This window comes from Lepisma saccharinum, chromosome 6, assembly GCF_977018435.1.
Source record: "Lepisma saccharinum chromosome 6, izLepSacc3.1, whole genome shotgun sequence".
Taxonomy (NCBI): domain Eukaryota; kingdom Metazoa; phylum Arthropoda; class Insecta; order Zygentoma; family Lepismatidae; genus Lepisma; species Lepisma saccharinum.
In genome coordinates this window covers 14700356-14720735 of record NC_139234.1, presented here as the reverse complement: position 1 = coordinate 14720735, position 20380 = coordinate 14700356, and the positions used below count along the sequence as shown (strand labels likewise).

Genomic DNA, 20380 nt, shown 5'->3' with positions numbered 1-20380 from the left:
CAACCCTCGTCAAAATTTACGTCAATGACAGTAACTTCTATTTGAAAATATTAATGGTAATTTAAAAAAAATGTATTGTATGTTTATGAGAAACAAACAAAAACGAAAAAATATTTTTCCACACAAGGTGGAAGCATTAAAGCTGTCAAAGTACTGTTTATGTTTGGAGGGATTGTTTCTGAATGCTTGATTTACTTCCTTTTCTTCTGCCTACTCACAGGTTCCCCCGTCTCGGCCAAAGAACAGGAGAGTGCTTCTAGTCCAGATGAGCATGACGACTTTGTTCTTGTTCCAGCTAACATTCCGTCAGACCAGTCATGCGACAGCAACTGCTCTGATAGACATAGGCATGCAGAGTACAATGAGTAAGTACATAGTAATAACAATGATCTGAATTTTTTGGTGTAAATTTTCTTTCAAAATTGTTATTTTGGCCAAAATCCTCATTTTTCAAAAAGTAAACTGTTCTCACTACAAAACGTAGGTAACAGAATTCCAAAATGAGCATAACTGCTTGAGACTGTTACATTAAAAAATTGTCAAATAAACATTCGTTCTGCTTACAATCTACTTTATATTACTGGTAGAACAATGCCCTCTGGTACACATATTGGCTTTTCGGGTAATGGACTAATTTTAGATTCTAAATGCCATACTAAAAATATATATCTTATTTACAGGCCTCTGCAAGGAGTGAAAATTGGTGCTATCCCAACCCCTCTGCCACATCAGAAACTCTCAGCCCAGGGCCCGCACCTAGCGAGCCCTCCTCGGCCCAGCTTCTTGCCCATCTCGGAGCAAGCGATGTACCAGTCATCGAACCAGGCATCGTCACGCCTTGCTTCGGAACCCATCCCTGTTCCTACGCAGAAGGATGTGTACAACCAGATCCACGGAAGCTTCTGTTCGGACTACTCGCGAGGAGCTAGGGACAACAACAATGAAGTATTGGCTATGGCTGTGCCCTCTGGTGGTGGCTCTCCACATCACAGGAACCCAAGTCCCTCGTCAAGTCCACACTCCCCTTCGAAGGTATTTGTTCATAAAGATGCTCTGTATTACAGCTACATTGAAAATGACACCTATTCCATTTTCATGTAAACAGAAATACCAAATTCTATGTTGTAAATTATAATGTGCAATTATTTCGCACTCTGTATTCTAAATTCAGAATTAAAAAAAGTTTAGCCTGTGAGGGATCAAGACAGGCTTCCATAAATAAAGTATTTTGATTAATTTTATCATTAAATAGACAAGATCTTTATTTTTACGATTGTACAAGGGTGATTACAAATGAAAGTTTTGCACAGAGATATTTTTGGAACTAACATTTGCATGAGGAACTTATACCGTGTACAGTTAAAGGACATTTGTCTCCATCATGTGGTCTCCAGAACAGGTGTAATCCAGCGATCTCCACGTTGAGCTTTCCACTGCCATAATGTTGGGAGTCACAATTACGAACATACGCATGCTACAGATGTGATGAAAGAAATGCAAGCATTTGACCACTACGAGTGAGCATATGGCATGAGTGGTACAGAAATCCACATGCATCTCAATGAAGTTTCACCCTTGTCTTTTTTTTTTTTTTTTTCAGAGTGCAGTTCCCCGTTCGGAACCTATCAGTATGAAGCGCACCCTGTCATGCGATAGAGCAGGTCCTGATATTAGTTCTCTCTCCCCTCCAGCGGTAAGTGCCTCTTTTACACTTTGTAGGTGCTGGTAATATTATTATTATTGGTTAATTGGTACGTATTGGTATGAGCTGATACAGGCATATTGGTGTATCGCTAGATTACTAAAGGGCCTCCCCGATGCCGCAGTGGTAGCGTCGTCGCCTTGTAATCAAGGGGTCCCGGGTTTGATACCCGGTGGAGGCACAAGTGGTTCGGATTCCACTTTAAACTGTAGGTCCAGTTTCGATTAGCCTTCCTGTGCATAAAGTGGACTTAAAACACCAACTCAGCAGTTAGTTTACTAAAGTAAATGTCTAAATACCTAGGTAGGTAAAGTAAAGCTCCCCCTGCACATTGCAAAATGCCATGCATGCATGTGAATGGGGGATGGATTATTGAGATGGGTGATGCCGCCGGATCTAAATGGTGAAAACTAAGAATAGATTGTCATCACTTTAAAGTTAAGTGTAATAACAGCACACCCACACCTTTGAGTCCCGGGTTCGAATCCTGGCCTGGACATGGATATTTGAGAGTGTCCATTCATCATATCATCACTCATATCCATCTTCGCAAACTAGCCAAAAGTGGCACAAAAAGCGAAGTAAAATGAAGCATGTAAATCAACCCACACCTTTGACTCCTAAAATTACCGTAAGAGGCACTTTATCCAGCCTTCGAAAATCTAGCTCATTGAAAGTCAGTTTTAACTCCAATTAAGTTGAAATTTAGCTCTTTTATGTGCATCAGGTTTGGCAACACTCCAGGATGGCCGTAGGTAAGGAGAAATGCATTGCGCTTATAGGAGTAGTATTTTATTTGTTCTCTTGGGAATATCAAACTTCTGATGGCATAGAAATAGATATCAACGGAAAGAGAACAGTTTGAAGGTGTAATTGCCAGGCAGAAAAGTCAAAACTTCCACTTGATTAGCCAGCCGTAACTTGAAGTTGAAGTTGATTCCCCATAAGAAATACATTGGATTCTGAAAATTCTTATTCATAATATTTTTCAAAAATTGTGTCTAGCTTAATAATCAACATTAAAAAATGCTTCCGCTTGCAACATGGAGGAGAAATTCATTCTCACACGCCAGGATTTTTTTTTTCTAGTAGCAGTGCCCATTCGGACGATATTGGAATAAAGGCACAAATGGTGCGAAACTGTAACACTTCCTTTTAAAACACACTCCAAATTTCCAAACCAACCTGGGATCTTCTCAGCAAGGTATGAGTGAGTCATGATGTTAGTCTTGTGTTGTATGTTACTAGTATAGTGACTTTTCTGTCACCCTGTATAATTGTAACCTATGTTGCTATAATATTCCACAGGTTCAGTTCATGATGGGGACACCACCGAGCAATGGGCGGCGCAGGTCAGCATCAGGGAGTTCTTGTGGAACCCCTCCTCCAGTCACCACCTGGCAGGTTTCGCCTGTGTCCCAGTGTGGCTTTTCGGCACGTCATACGCCTAACAGCTCACCACTTAGACGATCAGGTAGGTAGTAGCTCTGTGAATATCAATTTGCAGCTTGGAGAAAGTTGAGAAACTTTGCTAAAGATGAGTTTTCACTTTAAACTATCCAAACAAATGTTCTATTTGGTTTTCTAGCAACATTTCAGCACTCAATAGTATTTCAGGTTGTATATATGGGCCGTAGCATACAAAATATATGTATTGTTGTATTACCAACCACGGTAATATGATATAATAAATCAGGTGGGTTCGATTTTATACAAAATAATAATTTAATCCATAACTAAGAATATACAACATTGCCAACTCCATGCTTGAAAAACAAATCAACAAAACAATTGAACATCTATATTCAAAGATATAATAACATCATAGATGTTTCACAATCTAGATACTGCAACTTTCCCCTTCTTCCAAATGACAACTGTAGCCTGTCAGGTGGTTTCCTCCTTCTAAAAGATCGTTGTGGACTGTTCACTGTGGAGGCGGTAACAGCTTCCTCTCCCCCAGTCTGCGGTCTCTCCTCACATGCCCTGTCCTGCGCTTACACGGAACCATCAAAGATCCAAAAGTTATCTTCTCCACTGTCTGTATCCGACCTGTTAGATTTAAACTTCACTTGATGCAGGTGTACCCTTCTCGTTGTTCCACCGGCATTGACCAGTAACAAGAAGAATCCACAATAATTACATCTAATTTGCTTTAAATAACCTTTACCTTTTTTATGTGTCTTTCCACACGTATAACTAGAGCCCGGAAGTTCAGGCATTTATTTTCGTTAAAATAGGCAGGCAAAAAGGCATTTATAATGTGGTAAATAGGCACTAAAAATGAAAAAAAAAAGGCAAAATAAACTGAAAAAAGCCACATTTAGAAGTCGCTTACTTTTATCTATAATTTCTGGCAAAATGTTAAAATCTAAATTGGGAAGAGCATTTCAATTTTCTCCATCTTGATTGCACATAACTACAAGGTGCTTTTTAAGTTCTCAACATTCATTGATAGTCAGTCGTCTGTCAGAGAGAATGTTTTTCATAATAGAAAATGATCTTTCTACTTCGACAGAAGTTATTGGTGCATACATATAACAAGCTAATGTAGCTGGACTCATTTTGGTAACAGTGTTTTCACCTTTTAGAATATCACAAATTGTTTTCAATTGTTTCAAGTCCTCACTACCCCTTAGCACTTTTCCACAACAGCTGACCCCTTTTCTCCTGGCACTTCCATCATCTGCTGCATAGATTCCTCGAAGATTTTCATGGATGCTATAATTGTAATTGTCTCTGGCAATGCACCATATTGTGTAAAAGTAAATTTGAATAGCACAGGAGTTTTTTTCATTTCACGAATTGAAGCCGCTTCATTTTCTGGAAGAGCATCGATCACCTCACTGATTTTTTGAAGGTTGTTAGCATAATATATAGCTGCTGATATCCAGGTTCCCTATATCGTCAAGACTGGTTGCTGAGGTAAACTAAGCTCAATCGCAACTTCCTGAAATTTTCGGGTTCGAGAGGGAGATTTCAGAAATATTTTCTTTGTGTTCGAAATCAACCTGTCCACTTCAGCAGTCAATCATGCACAAGAAATGTTAACCGAAAGGCAATATCCTGACTCAGCATGAAATACTTTTTTCTCACACTTTTCTCCTTCAGCAATGTTGAAACATGCGTGAGTTCAATATTACTTAAATAAGGCGAAAATTATTCACATAATAAACGGAAGAAAAATAAATTCCAACAACGTTTTTTGGGAGAAAAATAATTTATATGCACATTTTTCAGTGTTTTCACCTTTTAGAATATCACAAATTGTTTTCAATTGTTTCAAGTCCTCACTACCCCTTAGCACTTTTCCACAACAGCTGACCCCTTTTCTCCTGGCACTTCCATCATCTGCTGCATAGATTCCTCGAAGATTTTCATGGATGCTATAATTGTAATTGTCTCTGGCAATGCACCATATTGTGTAAAAGTAAATTTGAATAGCACAGGAGTTTTTTTCACTTCACGAATTGAAGCCGCTTCATTTTCTGGAAGAGCATCGATCACCTCACTGATTTTTTGAAGGTTGTTAGCATAATATATAGCTGCTGATATCCAGGTTCCCTATATCGTCAAGACTGGTTGCTGAGGTAAACTAAGCTCAATCGCAACTTCCTGAAATTTTCGGGTTCGAGAGGGAGATTTCAGAAATATTTTCTTTGTGTTCGAAATCAACCTGTCCACTTCAGCAGTCAATCATGCACAAGAAATGTTAACCGAAAGGCAATATCCTGACTCAGCATGAAATACTTTTTTCTCACACTTTTCTCCTTCAGCAATGTTGAAACATGCGTGAGTTCAATATTACTTAAATAAGGCGAAAATTATTCACATAATAAATGGAAGAAAAATAAATTCCAACAACGTTTTTTGGGAGAAAAATAATTTATATGCACATTTTTCAGTGTTTTCACCTTTTAGAATATCACAAATTGTTTTCAATTGTTTCAAGTCCTCACTACCCCTTAGCACTTTTCCGCAACAGCTGACCCCTTTTCTCCTGGCACTTCCATCATCTGCTGCATAGATTCCTCGAAGATTTTCATGGATGCTATAATTGTAATTGTCTCTGGCAATGCACCATATTGTGTAAAAGTAAATTTGAATAGCACAGGAGTTTTTTTCACTTCACGAATTGAAGCCGCTTCATTTTCTGGAAGAGCATCGATCACCTCACTGATTTTTTGAAGGTTGTTAGCATAATATATAGCTGCTGATATCCAGGTTCCCTATATCGTCAAGACTGGTTGCTGAGGTAAACTAAGCTCAATCGCAACTTCCTGAAATTTTCGGGTTCGAGAGGGAGATTTCAGAAATATTTTCTTTGTGTTCGAAATCAACCTGTCCACTTCAGCAGTCAATCATGCACAAGAAATGTTAACCGAAAGGCAATATCCTGACTCAGCATGAAATACTTTTTTCTCACACTTTTCTCCTTCAGCAATGTTGAAACATGCGTGAGTTCAATATTACTTAAATAAGGCGAAAATTATTCACATAATAAATGGAAGAAAAATAAATTCCAACAACGTTTTTTGGGAGAAAAATAATTTATATGCACATTTTTCAGTGTTTTCACCTTTTAGAATATCACAAATTGTTTTCAATTGTTTCAAGTCCTCACTACCCCTTAGCACTTTTCCACAACAGCTGACCCCTTTTCTCCTGGCACTTCCATCATCTGCTGCATAGATTCCTCGAAGATTTTCATGGATGCTATAATTGTAATTGTCTCTGGCAATGCACCATATTGTGTAAAAGTAAATTTGAATAGCACAGGAGTTTTTTTCACTTCACGAATTGAAGCCGCTTCATTTTCTGGAAGAGCATCGATCACCTCACTGATTTTTTGAAGGTTGTTAGCATAATATATAGCTGCTGATATCCAGGTTCCCTATATCGTCAAGACTGGTTGCTGAGGTAAACTAAGCTCAATCGCAACTTCCTGAAATTTTCGGGTTCGAGAGGGAGATTTCAGAAATATTTTCTTTGTGTTCGAAATCAACCTGTCCACTTCAGCAGTCAATCATGCACAAGAAATGTTAACCGAAAGGCAATATCCTGACTCAGCATGAAATACTTTTTTCTCACACTTTTCTCCTTCAGCAATGTTGAAACATGCGTGAGTTCAATATTACTTAAATAAGGCGAAAATTATTCACATAATAAACGGAAGAAAAATAAATTCCAACAACGTTTTTTGGGAGAAAAATAATTTATATGCACATTTTTTTTTAAAAAAAATGTCAAATTTCATTGAAAAAGGCAAAGAAAGGCATTATAATTAAAAATAGGCAGTGGGGTCCGAAATAGGCGAAATGAAAAGGCTTCCAAAACATTCGAAACAACATAAGAAATGTATATCCGGAAAAAGTTTATCAATATATGCAGTAGATAAAAAGAGGCATTTTGCCAAACTTCCGGGCTCTACTTATAACAAATCCATTGTCTTGAAGTTCCAGGTTTCTCATTAACTCTGCTCTTCTCAAACTGATTATTAAAGTTAGTTTTCTTATTGGAGAAAGCTTGGAAAGGTTTAGTCTTGCTTTCATGAAGCTTATGTACATTATAATCAGTAGCAAAACCTTCTTTTTGATGGAATAGCCGTACATCTTTCTCAACCATTTCCATATTCACGGCAATGTTGCAAGCTTTAAGAAAGGAAACGTCGCCTTCTGATAACAATTTCTTTCTTGTAACTTCACTGCTAACTCCAAACACCAGTTGATCTCTTAGCATATCATTTAAGAATGCTCCAAAGTTACACTTAGTAGCTGCATGTTTAAGAGAAACTATATATTCAGACACAGGTTGACCTAACTCTTGCTTCAGAAGATGAAAACTGTATCTTTCTGCAACAACATTATACTTCGGTTGAAAATGATTCAAAAATACATCTTTTATTACTTCGTATGTTTTACTAGCAACAGAATCTGGAGTAACTAAATCCCTTAAAATATCATATAAATTTCCTCCACGGAATGCAATAAAATTACTAATTTGCTTTTTCTTTGGAATACCATTAGCAACACAAATCTGTTCAAACCGCTCCAAATACGAATCAATGTTACATTTCTCCACATTGAAAGGTTCCAGAATCTGTCCTTGAATCCCATCCTCGTCACCAAATTGTTGTTTTACCAACCACGGTAATATGGTATAATAAATCAGGTGGGTTCGATTTTATACAAAACAATAATTTAATCCATAACTAAGAATATACAACATTGCTAACTCCATGCTTGAAAAACAAATTAACAAAACAATTGAACATCTATATTCAAAGATATAATAACATCATAGATGTTTCACAATCTGGATACTGCATGTATAAAGGGATATTTGCAACCATTTTGCATTATTTTAAATTCAGAATTAAAAAAAGTATAGTCAGTGTAATAGTTTCCAACAGTATTTTACAGATCATACTGTTCTTACTAAGAATTATTATTAACTTGTGGAATGCATATAGTTGATTGGTTGCTTGATTTGGTGTTGTAAGTCCACTTTATGCACAGCAAGGCTAATCGGAACTAGACGTACAGTTTTAAAGTGGGATCCGAACCACTATGTGCCTCCACCGGGTATTGAACCTGGGGCTCCTTAATTACAAGGCCATTATGCTACCACTGCACCATCAGGGAGGCCAGCATATAGTTGAAAATTAAATATTAGAATTAGGCGTAATCAGTGTAATTTAATTTTCATGATTCACAAAATTGCCAGTGGTGTTAAACAATAAATAATTTTTACGTTTGGACCCGGTGACAATCTCAGTGATGAATTGTTCACGAATTTTATTGAAATAACACAAAATGCCTGTTTTTCCCCAAAGTGGAATTTTTCTTGAGAAATATTACTAAATTAGATAAAAAACAAGCAACATGTGACGATTTAGACTGCATGCTTACATTACAGGCTTGTGATTGAAGATACAAATGTTAGGGGCATGTCCTCCCCTGTCGCTTCTTAATCTCGATCACACTTGACAGTTACATCAAACTTGGAAAAGCTGCAAGCTCTTCGTGAATGGGCGCCTCCCATTCTCCCACTCCTTTCCCACACTCTCAAAGAAAAAGCAAAAATTATCCATTTTGGAGCTCGTCCAATAAATTGCAGCTTATCCAATTTGTGACAAGGGGACACACAAAGAACACCTATGCCCAGGGCCCCTGATGCTGTGCTAATTACTCTACCACAGAGGCTGACAAAAGTAGCTTACCAATTCATAGCCATTTTGCATGTTGTTGGTATTTGTTATGCAGAATAATGTCCAGAAATTACTTTTTTCCACCATAGCATTTTTTTAAACTCCTTTTGTTCATTTTTATTTACCATAAATTGTTGTCTGTAGACATGATGACAGCACTGAAAAGTGCCGAATTGTTGTCACAAAAGGAAACGAGTCTTTGTTAGTTAAACACAGATTTTAACTATCAGTGCACCCAGCAAGAAAAGATTCATCTTGCTTTCCTTTTTCTGCCATATTAGTGTGGACTTCCTATGCAGAATGTATCTCAATTTGGAAAACCACAGAAAATGCATATCAACATTCTAAAGACTTCTATTTTAAAAGAATTGTGTAAATATTTGGTGTGGAACACATTCATCAACCACATCATTCTTTACCACTTGGTTTATTGGTAGAATTTATTGTATATTATGGCCGACCTGGACCTTGGCCAGTCGCTGCAAAGCTGTTTTTGAAAATTCATCTCCTTTCAAAGAAAGTCCTATGATATTCCAAATTCGGAATAATTACATTGTTTAGAATTCCTTCTATAGCGTGCATGGTTTTCTTATGCTTTCACAAACATCTAGTCAACATTTGAAAAAGGAGGAATTTTTAAAAACTGCTCAACGAGCTTAATTGAAGAAACAAAAAATATGATCCTTATGCTCCATGGTATTAGTGTATATTCAGGTTTTTCATATGATTATTTGTAATTTACTTTATTTATATTTAACCTGTGGCTTCTCCTTTTTCTCAGGCACGACATCTCCTCACTTGGGTGGCCCTCTGTTCGCAGGTGGGACCAATATTCTTCCTCCGATCCTGGGCTCTCCCACGCGGTTGACAACTGGAATGGATGTGGACAACGCCACCAATGTTAACAGTGACCGCTGCGGCAACATCACAGATCTTTGCCAACCTCCATTAATGCCGTTTGGAACCAGAGCTGTGACTTTACCGGAAATTACAGGTAATTTAGAAAGGATGTTATTGAGTATGACGGTTGGTCAAAAAGTTCTCGTAGATGACAAGACTGTGTCAAGTTTGCCATTTTAACTTGCTCTGTGAATTATGAATTTTATATCACAGTCATTGCTCTTCTGTGTTAGTCTTTTAACATCCTTAGTTTTCTCATTGACAGGGCAGGGAAAAAAAATATGCATTGATTTCTGCTGTGATTTTGAATGTCATGTTTTTAACAGGATTTTTCAGACAATTCATAAAGCTCACCTATTCTCTAATCAGTGGGTACTTAAGCTGCCGTTACGCCTGCATAAAAACACGTTGGAAGTCATTAACTTTGCACACGACTTAGAAATCCAACAGTATTTGGGAGCTACAGATGTTACACACTCTAATTTTCATACTCACCCTCGTAATTTTCCTACGGCGAAAAGTTTAGGAAGGTCTTAACTTTTCTGCTTATACGCGTGCGTAAAGGTGGCTGGGGATGAAAGGGCAGGTTGGGACTGGAAAAAACCAGCGGAGATAATTGCCCTGCTCTTCCCTCGGCCAAGACTGAGTTATTGTGGATAATGATAATCTCTGAGTTACCACCGCTGAAAGGCTGGTCTCTGGGAACCCCCTTTGTAGAGAGCAGGTAGTGTGGGACTACCTGAGCTTGTGCTTGGAAGAATTCGGCTCCGAAGGAAGTGTGTATGGATGAAAATGTATGTTGCAGTGTATGTCTTGGCAACTTGGCGTAACGTACTTGTGTAAACACGCAGCAGATTTAAGTCTTGTATTTACACATTAGCATTTGGGCTGCTTTAGGGGTGATTCGTGAATGTGAATTCGTGATGTGACACTTGGCAGAGATCTTGAATGTGTAGGGTCCTAATACCTCCTGTGGCAATGCTTTCTGCATATCCTCTTTTACAAAAATGTCACCACAATTATGCCTTTACTTTCTGGTGAAATAGCATTGCACCCCCAGTGATAGTGACGTAGACACCTTGATGTCACGTAAGGTACAAATATTAGAGACCTCTAGTGACATAATGAGGGATTTGACGCTTGACTTCACATTGACACAGTTGAATCTACACTGCAAAAGAGGTCATAGGGAGAAATGCTTCCCTCACGATTGTATAAATGAAGAAACATTGGATGTCTGAAAGCTGTGTTTTTAAGTTTTCCGATGTATAAGAAATGTGCTGAATATTTTTTATGTGCTCAACGTTTTTTAAGTGCATGAAGAACTTGTGTGGACACAAAACTACCGTGTAGCACAAAAGCGGTTTATCAGAATGTAAATGGAGGGAAACTGGGAAGTTTGTAAAAACTGTACATTTAAGTAAGATTTAAGTGTTTTTGAAAGAGCAAAAACTTTTACTGTGATCCATGGCATATTACAATGCACAGGGGATAGCTTTTACCTTTTATAATCATGGCGAATATTGATATTGCTCAAGAAACACAGTGCCAACTTTTGAGAATCCCACTCGGAGACCGTTTGAAAGAGTCGAAAAGCATAACCTCCCCAGCACTGTTTGTATGTAAGCATTTTTAATTGTTGTTAATGATTGTTATGTGTAGAAAAGTTTGTTAATGATTGAAGAGACATTTACGTGTTAATTTCATTCACAGAAGCTGCAGCAGTTCAGAGGCGACCCAGTTTGGGGTTCTTTACGGACACTGTCAATGAATCTCTCCCATTTGGAACCTCTCCGCCAGGAATGGAAGGCCCGATTATGTTCGTTGCTCCAGAATTACCAGAAGAAACCCTGTTAGAGGTAAGTGTACTTCATGAAGATTAAACTATACTTGTTAAGGATTAGCTGATGTGATTTTTTTTTTACAGTACCAAGAAAAGAAAGTGTGGGGCGTTACCCCCACATCCCCTATACGCCTTCATGGCGTGGTGCTAAGCACAGGGGAACACTTTTACCAAGAAAATGTAGTACCTTACACCCATGTGTCGTCAACATTTTATAAAAGAGATATTAATAAAATTGCAACATGTCTTGTTTCGTCTTCCAAATTTTTGAAATAACCTTCAGGGATGGTAAAAGAATGTGCTGAAATAGTTTTAAGAAGATTAAAAATATAAAAACGTATTCAGCAGTTCCAACAGGACATGTTTTTGTACTTTTAACCCTTTTTAACTATTTTAATCATGTTTTAACCTTTCCACAACACTTTCTTTTCCCATTCCTGAAGAATTATCCAGCTTTGAATTCTGATGTAAACTTTAACAACATTCGGACCTGAAATTTTTCAAATACATGCTTACATATTAAAGTCAAGCTAAATGAAGTGTGAAATATATTTTCATGTACCCAAATGTAATTAATGATTTTAAACTTTTCAACTTTTATTAAAATTATTGTAATAATTCAGTAAATTTGAACTTAATCTTGGTTAAGATTTTAACACATGTTTATTTTTCACAATTTGTTACCAGGAATATTCGTTATTCACTGATTTTCATCCATTCAGTAAGTTATAATATTTCTGATTCAGTTAAAATAACAGTAATATTTGTACTGTTGAAGCTCATAATGAATGCTTCTGCTTGATTCCAGCGTGAGCACAATGAGACACTCGCCAAACTCAACTTTGTCCTGGCTCTCGTGGACTGCGTGGTGGAACTTGCAAAGTCACGAGGGACTCCGCTGTCTGCTCTGACGGAGAGTGTGAACCGAGTGGATGCCCAGCCGGCCGAGGGCTGCCGGAGAGCCGAGCAGTTGGTGCTGCTTGTGAGGGCCCTTCAGCTGCTGTCATCCGGGCTGAATTTGGCCACCCAGGAGCTGCGCAGCGGGCAGCTGCAACCATCTTCCACAGTGAAAAATGGTGAGTGAATATTCTAGAATAACTGAAACTGAACTGAACTCCATGATGCAAAATACCATGGCCTGTCAAGTTACTTTTTATAGGCCAGTTGAGTCCCATTGCCTCTATTATCTGGCATTTTAGACCAGAATATATTACTTCTTCCTGCCTTTTAAGCAGGTTCCCAATCATCCTCATGGTGCTGGATCAACATAAAAATTTTGCAGCTTACACTGGGGATTGAACCCAGGACCAAATGTGGGATCTGACTGAAATGTCAGAGCTTCAAACATCTTTGATGAAGTATTTGACAGACAGATTTTGTTGTTTTTAAATGGAATGGATGAATAGGCAGATGAGTGGAAGGATTGCAAAATCTGTCAATGTCAAAATGCATTAGACAAGTCGAGGGATAATTGTATTTTGAATAGGGATGGGACAGATTAATCGATAGTCTATCGGTATTGGCCGATATAGGCATATCAGTGTATCGGTAAAATTACTGATTATTTTATCAATCTGATATATCTGTAAATATCTTATAAATGAGTGCAAAATTGTGCAAGTTTGTTATAATTTTTATGGATAATCTTTCTGCCCTACTTTTTAAAAAATAAATGTCTAAAATATACAACTTATTTCGCATTGCAGTCACCTGGAATCACACATTCATCGAAATTTTATATCGACCCATCCCTAATTTTTAACATACATGTTACTCCAGTAAGAGAGTACGTTGAAAATTTTGACTGGAAAAAAGGAATAAGCTCTTGATTTTAAACATCTTTTGCAGGGAACATTTTTGATTTCTAGTTGCTGCCCAGAAACTGTTCCGTGGTTTCAGTCAGTCACTACCATTGTTACAGGCTATTCATTTTAAAATGTAGAACATTTTAAAATTACCATCTGTCATTAAATTGAAACCTGTAGGGCAACCATGTGGCATTTTGAAACACTGTGGCTCTCGAACTGGGTGCCCTGGGGAAAGTGGTTTACTTAAAAATTTGAAACCGTGCTAGTGAGGTTTCCTAATTTCAAGTATATTTTTTAGGGGAACATTTTTTGATGTGGTCTTCTATATTTGAATGCATAGCATAAAAACTGATTTCTTTGCATGATTAAATTTATAAATTTATTTTTGGGTATTGGATGCAATGTATTTCTTTACTCAAACCTTTCAATTTTATTGTTGCAGTTGTAAGCGTCTTGAATGAAAAATTCCACTACTGCCTAACAACGTGCAAGCAGTTGAATTCCCCAGGGCTGCTTCAGAAGGCAGGAGTCGATCCTGGAACCACTAACATCACAGCAGACAAGATCCTCTACAACTATGCAATTGAAATGGTAAGTAATGTATATTGATCGCTAAGATAATGGGAGTTCATACATATTATGAAAGACTGGGGTGAATTTTCTTGGTTTTTTTAAGGAGATAGAAGGAGATTGCTGTGCCCAGTGTTGTTTCTCAAGTTGCAGGGTGTTGATGAGCTGTGTTTTCTACTGTGCTGTGTTGCCGGTGCGGTGAGGTTTGTGCCTATTGTGTTGGAAGCTTAACAGTAGGTTTGCATTTCCTGATGCTGTCTGAGGTCTTTTGGGGTACTGGGTGCCAGGGGTGGAGGGTAGGGTACCCTCGTCTGGTGTCCAAGTATAGTGCCAGTTTCTTCTGGAGGATAGGGTGGGTTTCTTGGCAAGGGAGTCTGTTGGGTGGAGCACTATGGTGGCATCTTTTGCAAGGTCAGATTTTGGTGTTTCCTTCTTGGTGTTGCTCAGGTGTTCACCTGTAGCACCTCTGTCCAAGATGCCATGCTTATGTTAATACACTTTAAAAAACCACAAGAACAAGAAGAGCAACAGAGAAGCCTGGAACTTTTTTCCATATAACAATGTCATCCTGTGTACTGCACCGTACCATGAACGGAAGCATGAAGTTACTAAAGTGAATGTACATTTTTGTTAATGATGCAAGTTCATGCTTATACAGGGTGGCACCGAGCTGACTGACACGTTTAAAATTTAAATACTGCACCTGCACGATAGCTTATCGTGGTTTGCGGGAAGGGAAACCATAGAGGACATGATGCCATTTCATACAGTCAGTATCAATGTAGCATTGGAAAATGCAACAATGTGTTACCTGTGTTCGTAGTTATTACGAAACGAGGTCTCTGACAGGAGTGCAGCCTGTCTGTAGATGACATTTCAATGTTAGTCGATATGATTGATTGATTTGTTGTTTTTAAGTCCACTTCATGCACAGAACGGCTAATCGGGACTGGACCTACAGTTTAAAGTGGGATTTGAAACACTATGTGCCTCCACCAGGTATTGAACCCGGGACCCCTTGATTACAAGGCAACGACATAACCACTGCACCATCAGGGAGGCGAAAGTCGATATGGACACACATTGTCTCGGAATATCATATTGGCTTGGGTGAAGAAATTTGACTATTAAAAACCAAAACAAGTCATTGTTGACAAAGTTGCAGCTATTGACGAGTACCTACGGAAGCACGTGTACAGCAACTTCCACACACACTTGCAATGCATTGATGTAAATGGAGGCCATCTACAGATGTAGTTTTAAAAAAAATAAGCGTTTTATCTGTAAGTAATAAATGGCATACTTGGACGTATTTATGGACGGTTTCCTTACTTTTCCCTGTTTCCATATATTATCTACGAACATTTGAAATGTGTCAGTTGGCTCTGCGCCACCCTCTACTTCCACTATATAACAAGAAAGGATGAGACTCCAAATAGAACCAGGCTACTTAGCTAGATTTTTTTGAGGCTGCTAGCTGTCCAAGTTCACCTTCTCTTTTTGTTGTTGCAACAGTCCACCTATCCAATTGGCAAACCAGAAGTTGTGGTCTTTGGAGGGTCGATGTAGCTCTTAGTGTTACTGTAGGAGAACCGATCCTTTGGGTGGTGTTTCACCCTCTTTGCATTTACAACACTCTCACCCTGCTCTGTTACATTGACTTTGATATCCATCCATGTGCTGTTACATGTTGGAAAAAAAACTTGGATTGGTTTACGTCAATTCCTGCTGCATGGGTGAGGTTTCCTCCAGGTTAATATTTTTCAGTAAATTTGGAAGCTCAGCTTTATGACTTTCCAAGATATTTTTTTTTTATTGTTCTTGTTATGTGGACATGAATGTATTTCTCTTGTAAAAGTTGGACAAAATACTTATGGACGCACTTGCCCTTTTTCCAGTGCCAGTCAGCTGCTTTGGATGAGTTGTTCGGGAACCCCCAGGAGTGCTTCCAGAGGTATCAGACAGCGCAGATTCTGCTGCACAGCCTGTCGCAGCAGGTCCATCATGATCAGGATAAAGCTTTACTTTTAAAGTGTGAGTACAACAGCCTACGGAACATATATCCTTTCATTGTTTCTTTATAGAGGTCACTTGGTCTAGTAGCTATGGGACAGATTAATAGGCACTCTATCGGTACTGACCAATATCAGTATCTTGGTACATCAGTTTATTGGTAAAATTACCAGTCATTTCATTGATGCTGTGCATATAAATATCCTGCGATTGAGTGCAATTTTTTTGTTACTGTTGTGTGTATAATCATTAGAGGCATGCATATTTAGTTTTTGGCGAAAACACGAAATGTAAAATAACACATTGTAATGTTAATTTTTCATGTTTTTGAAATGTGTGGGGTGCAATTAACTACCTGTTTTGTCACGAAATAATGCGAAATAAACTGCAACATGCAAAGTAGACTCTTATTAAACACAAAATTTAGAGTATATTTACCGACGTGACACTTTCCGAAGTCAGAATTATCCTGTGAGTTATGCAGTGCACGGAAACTTGATTAATTCTGCTGTAAATATTTGAGAAGCAAAAATGGACCCCTTTATACAGGAATAAACTTAATATTCTGGCAACGACATAAATGTGCTATTAGAAGGGGTATGTTTATTTTGTGTAGTAAGTGCAGTTTTTAAATCAAATTTTGGATTATATTCACATTTTTAAAACTAAAATGTCATTTTATATACCACGTTAGCTCAACAATTCTGTCATCCATACGATAACCTTCCGCAGAATTGCAGATTTAAAACATTAAGGCTAAAATTGCTGGAAGGTAAAACACAGGTTAATTTTTTTAAACTAATCCCAGTCTGAGAGTCGTTCACATGCTGCTACTGGTCTGGATGTTCCATGTGTTACTGTACATTAAAAATTGTAACTTGTTTTTACTTTCCACCACTTCTTTTAACCTTGATTTTAACCTTAATCTGTAATTTTGAGTAGCTTCTGAGGAAGGCTTATCACGTGGATGACTACACTGTTAAGCGACGAGAGAAGAAAAATAGCATGCAAGGACTTTGACTTGTACTTGACTTATTATAATACTTTCTACAATAATATATTACCAATAAACCAAACCATTATCTGTTGATAATGACTCCATTTCGGATAGTGTTTTCTCTGTCTGTATGAAATAATGTTACTAATTATCCCTTGTAAAATGATACAGGTTTGCATTTCAAACAAATATATAATAATTCCACGTAACTTGCAAAAACTTTTTTTCCCCTATCGATTTTGGTGACTTGCTGCCACTATTCACAGAAGGCTGTTGTTCATTGACATTTTACCCAAGCCCATACTATTACTAGGGGCAGCAAGTGGTTTAATGAAGTAAGGTTGGTAATGTCTCTGGGATCCCACGTAGCCAAGTGGTTAGAGCTCTTGCCTTTGGTGCGAGTGGTCCCAGGTTCGATTCCCGGTGGGTGCCCCAAAAATTTCGGCGTTGACCCAGTGCCATGAGGATAATTGGGAAGCTACTTCAAGAAGTAGCGGACTCCGGTCATGAAAGCCAGAAGAACAGTGGCAATGGGACCGGATGCACTGACCACACATCACCCAATCAAAAGCCACTCTGGCAGGCCCTTTCCCTTCAGAGCTGTTGCGCCACGGAGTTTAGTTAAGTTTGGTAATGTCTCACTGGAATTTGAAACTATAAAATAGTGTTGCAGTATGCAGATATTAAATAGTTGATCAAGAGTAATCTCTGAAGTAAGGATGTCTACTATGTATAGTTGACGCGTTTACTTGGTTAACGTGTAAGATCTGAAGCGAGATGCCGCCACGAACGTGGGTGGGGATAAACAGCGGGTGAGTTGTTTTCATCCAATCACGCTCAACCTTCAGCCAATGGGTGCAGCTGTCATTCTGCTCGTCTACTCCACGTGGAGTCCTTGAGCCAATGGGCGCATCTGTCATTTTGCTCGTCTAGTCCACGTGGAGTCTCAACTGTGTGGTGAATGTATTGTTGGAGCTGGTGTGCGCGCTCTGTCGACTTCAAAGCCAGCCGCTTTTTAACGTAGTTAGCGCGTCGACTATATGTGTATGTGCATTACTGTATATTTTAGTTTAGATTCAATCTTCTTTCTGAAAAGTGAATTGGGTTTCATTTCATCTCCACAAAAAAAGTAATTGATAATGTGGAAATGTTAGCACAACTGGATTTGACCTTGCGAAACCTCAAGTTACAAAGCAAAATTGGAACCACTAAACTAAACAACCAGTTATGATCAAATATTGCGTGTTGTATCTATGTCTTAACTAGAAATGAAGATACAATTTACTGCTGTGCAGGAATGCAACATCTCTTTGTACAATAATTGCGTACTTTATGTGTTTATGCTGTAAAATTGTGAAGCAATAACAGAATTGATGGAATATCAGTCAACAGTCCTCTGTGAATGGTGGCAGTGAGTCAGATAAATTGATAGGAAAATAAATTGTTCTACACAAGTTATTATATATTTATGAAAGAACTAAATTTCCAACTGTTTTTGTGTGCTAAGAACTGAAATACGTTTTTAGTACATGGCAATGGAAAGTATGTGTATGCGTCAGCTGAATTTCATGTCTACACTCTTTAATGCCTATATTTCATGTCCTTACAGACAAAGATGCAGTGGAGAAGCGCTTATACGTTCTGCAGCAGCAGGGCTACATATACGCATACGACACAACCTGATGGCGCAAGTGGGTTTGTCTGCCGTCGAACAAACGGCATCAGATAATGTGCGAAGAGTCCAATGAGTACTACGTAGTATCCATAATGATGCAGAAAGTTTTCAAGAGCTACCCACTGTTGTGATGTGTCTGTTGGCTTGCTTGTAAATATATTAACCCAGACACTTTTTTCTGAGGCCAACAGCCAAGCAAGAAAAAAATCATTTGTATGTGGAAACTCATCTACACCATGCCTATACTATGCTAGTTCAAGAGGGCATGTCGAGCATTTTCAAAGTGTAAATTTTTTCGTACCTGTACTCAAGGTATTTAACTGTATTATATACACCACACACGCATATATTATGTATAAAACCAATGTGAATATATGAGAGCCTTTTTGTAGTGCTTTTTGTCACCTGACAGTTGTGATATAAGTTTGACGCAAACTCATACTTGACAAAGACTTCCTCCTGGCCGTGAAAAGCAAGACAATATGTTGGAAGAAAAGGAGGGTAAAAAATGAATTTTATGTAGAATAGACAAATGTATTTATTGATTTATAGAAATAAACATCCGCTATAAATTAATCGTGTGTTTGTTGAAAGTACTTGTACTAAGGAAGATTTCATACGAAAACGACTGGCAGCAGAGTTAAACATATCTTCACAAGCAACTGTAAGAAAATACGAACCAGTGATTTTGGGTTTCCAGCCAGGTTAATTGGTGTGGTAGCATTGGATTCTGGTAGAAGGGGGGCCATGCCCCTCCCCCCTACCGGAAAATGAAAGTCAACCAAAAATTTTATATTTCACACACATAATTTCATTTTAGCCACAATAATGTGTGTTAATTATTGCATGAACACCATAAATTCAAAATTAAGCATTTTTTTTTAAGGGAACAGCACTATTTTTGGGGACAATGTGCCTTGTTTGCCCCCCTGGAAAAAATCCTGCAGACGTCCATGGGTGTTAGTATCCAACTTTTCAAGTTCCTACGTTGCACTCATCATCAGGGAATGTTGATTAAAAGACCCAAGGGCGAGATTTAGTATGAGATTAAGTGTGTGATTGGCTCAATTTGGATCCCGGTGTTCCCTGATGATGAGAGCAATGTATGTGCATGAAATGTTTAATGCTAACGCCGATTTAACCTGGTTGGTAACCCAAGAACACTTGTTCAAATTTATTATTATTATAGTATGTATAATGTTTATTTGTATGGAGAGGTATGATATAATTTCAAGAATTTTATTACCACCAATTTATTACACAACAGAATTATAAAGGAAAGTTTATATACATATAACTAAAAAAAAATGAAAAAAACCTTTGTGACAAAATAATTTTAGAAATTATGAAAAGTACCCAAAATAAAATATACCAGGAATGCCACTGACAAAACAAATTTTGCAACAAATGAACTGCACATAATCTATGCTCAGAGCATAACAGTACAGTTTTTGTAATGCCCTTGAACATTACACTGCCATTTATTTGATGTTTTCTGTTCTTCAATTGTTATTTCAATGTTTATTAAAAACATAAGCAACTTGAGTTAGAGAGAGAACTCATTATTTAAACAAGTTGGATTTCATTCTTCAAAATGCACACACTCCTACTGATGACATCACATGAACTTGAGAGGCCAAGTGCAGCAGCATGCAAGGATTA

At 38.0% G+C, this 20380-nt stretch overlaps 1 protein-coding gene across 1 annotated transcript in view; it reads left to right on the top strand.

Annotated features, from left to right (window-relative positions):
* The window catches only part of Atg1 (serine/threonine-protein kinase unc-51-like protein Atg1), a 43943-nt gene extending 24659 nt beyond the window's left edge, over window positions 1–19284 (top strand). Inside the window, exons 12-21 of the mRNA XM_083123548.1 lie at window positions 221–365; window positions 681–1032; window positions 1601–1693; window positions 3011–3176; window positions 9694–9906; window positions 11526–11671; window positions 12464–12731; window positions 13906–14054; window positions 15932–16067; window positions 18653–19284. Coding sequence (XP_082979674.1) covers window positions 221–365; window positions 681–1032; window positions 1601–1693; window positions 3011–3176; window positions 9694–9906; window positions 11526–11671; window positions 12464–12731; window positions 13906–14054; window positions 15932–16067; window positions 18653–18726 — 1742 coding nt within the window. The 3' untranslated portion in view covers window positions 18727–19284. The remainder of the gene's footprint in view (window positions 1–220; window positions 366–680; window positions 1033–1600; window positions 1694–3010; window positions 3177–9693; window positions 9907–11525; window positions 11672–12463; window positions 12732–13905; window positions 14055–15931; window positions 16068–18652) is intronic.
* Window positions 19285–20380: the final 1096 nt, after the last annotated feature.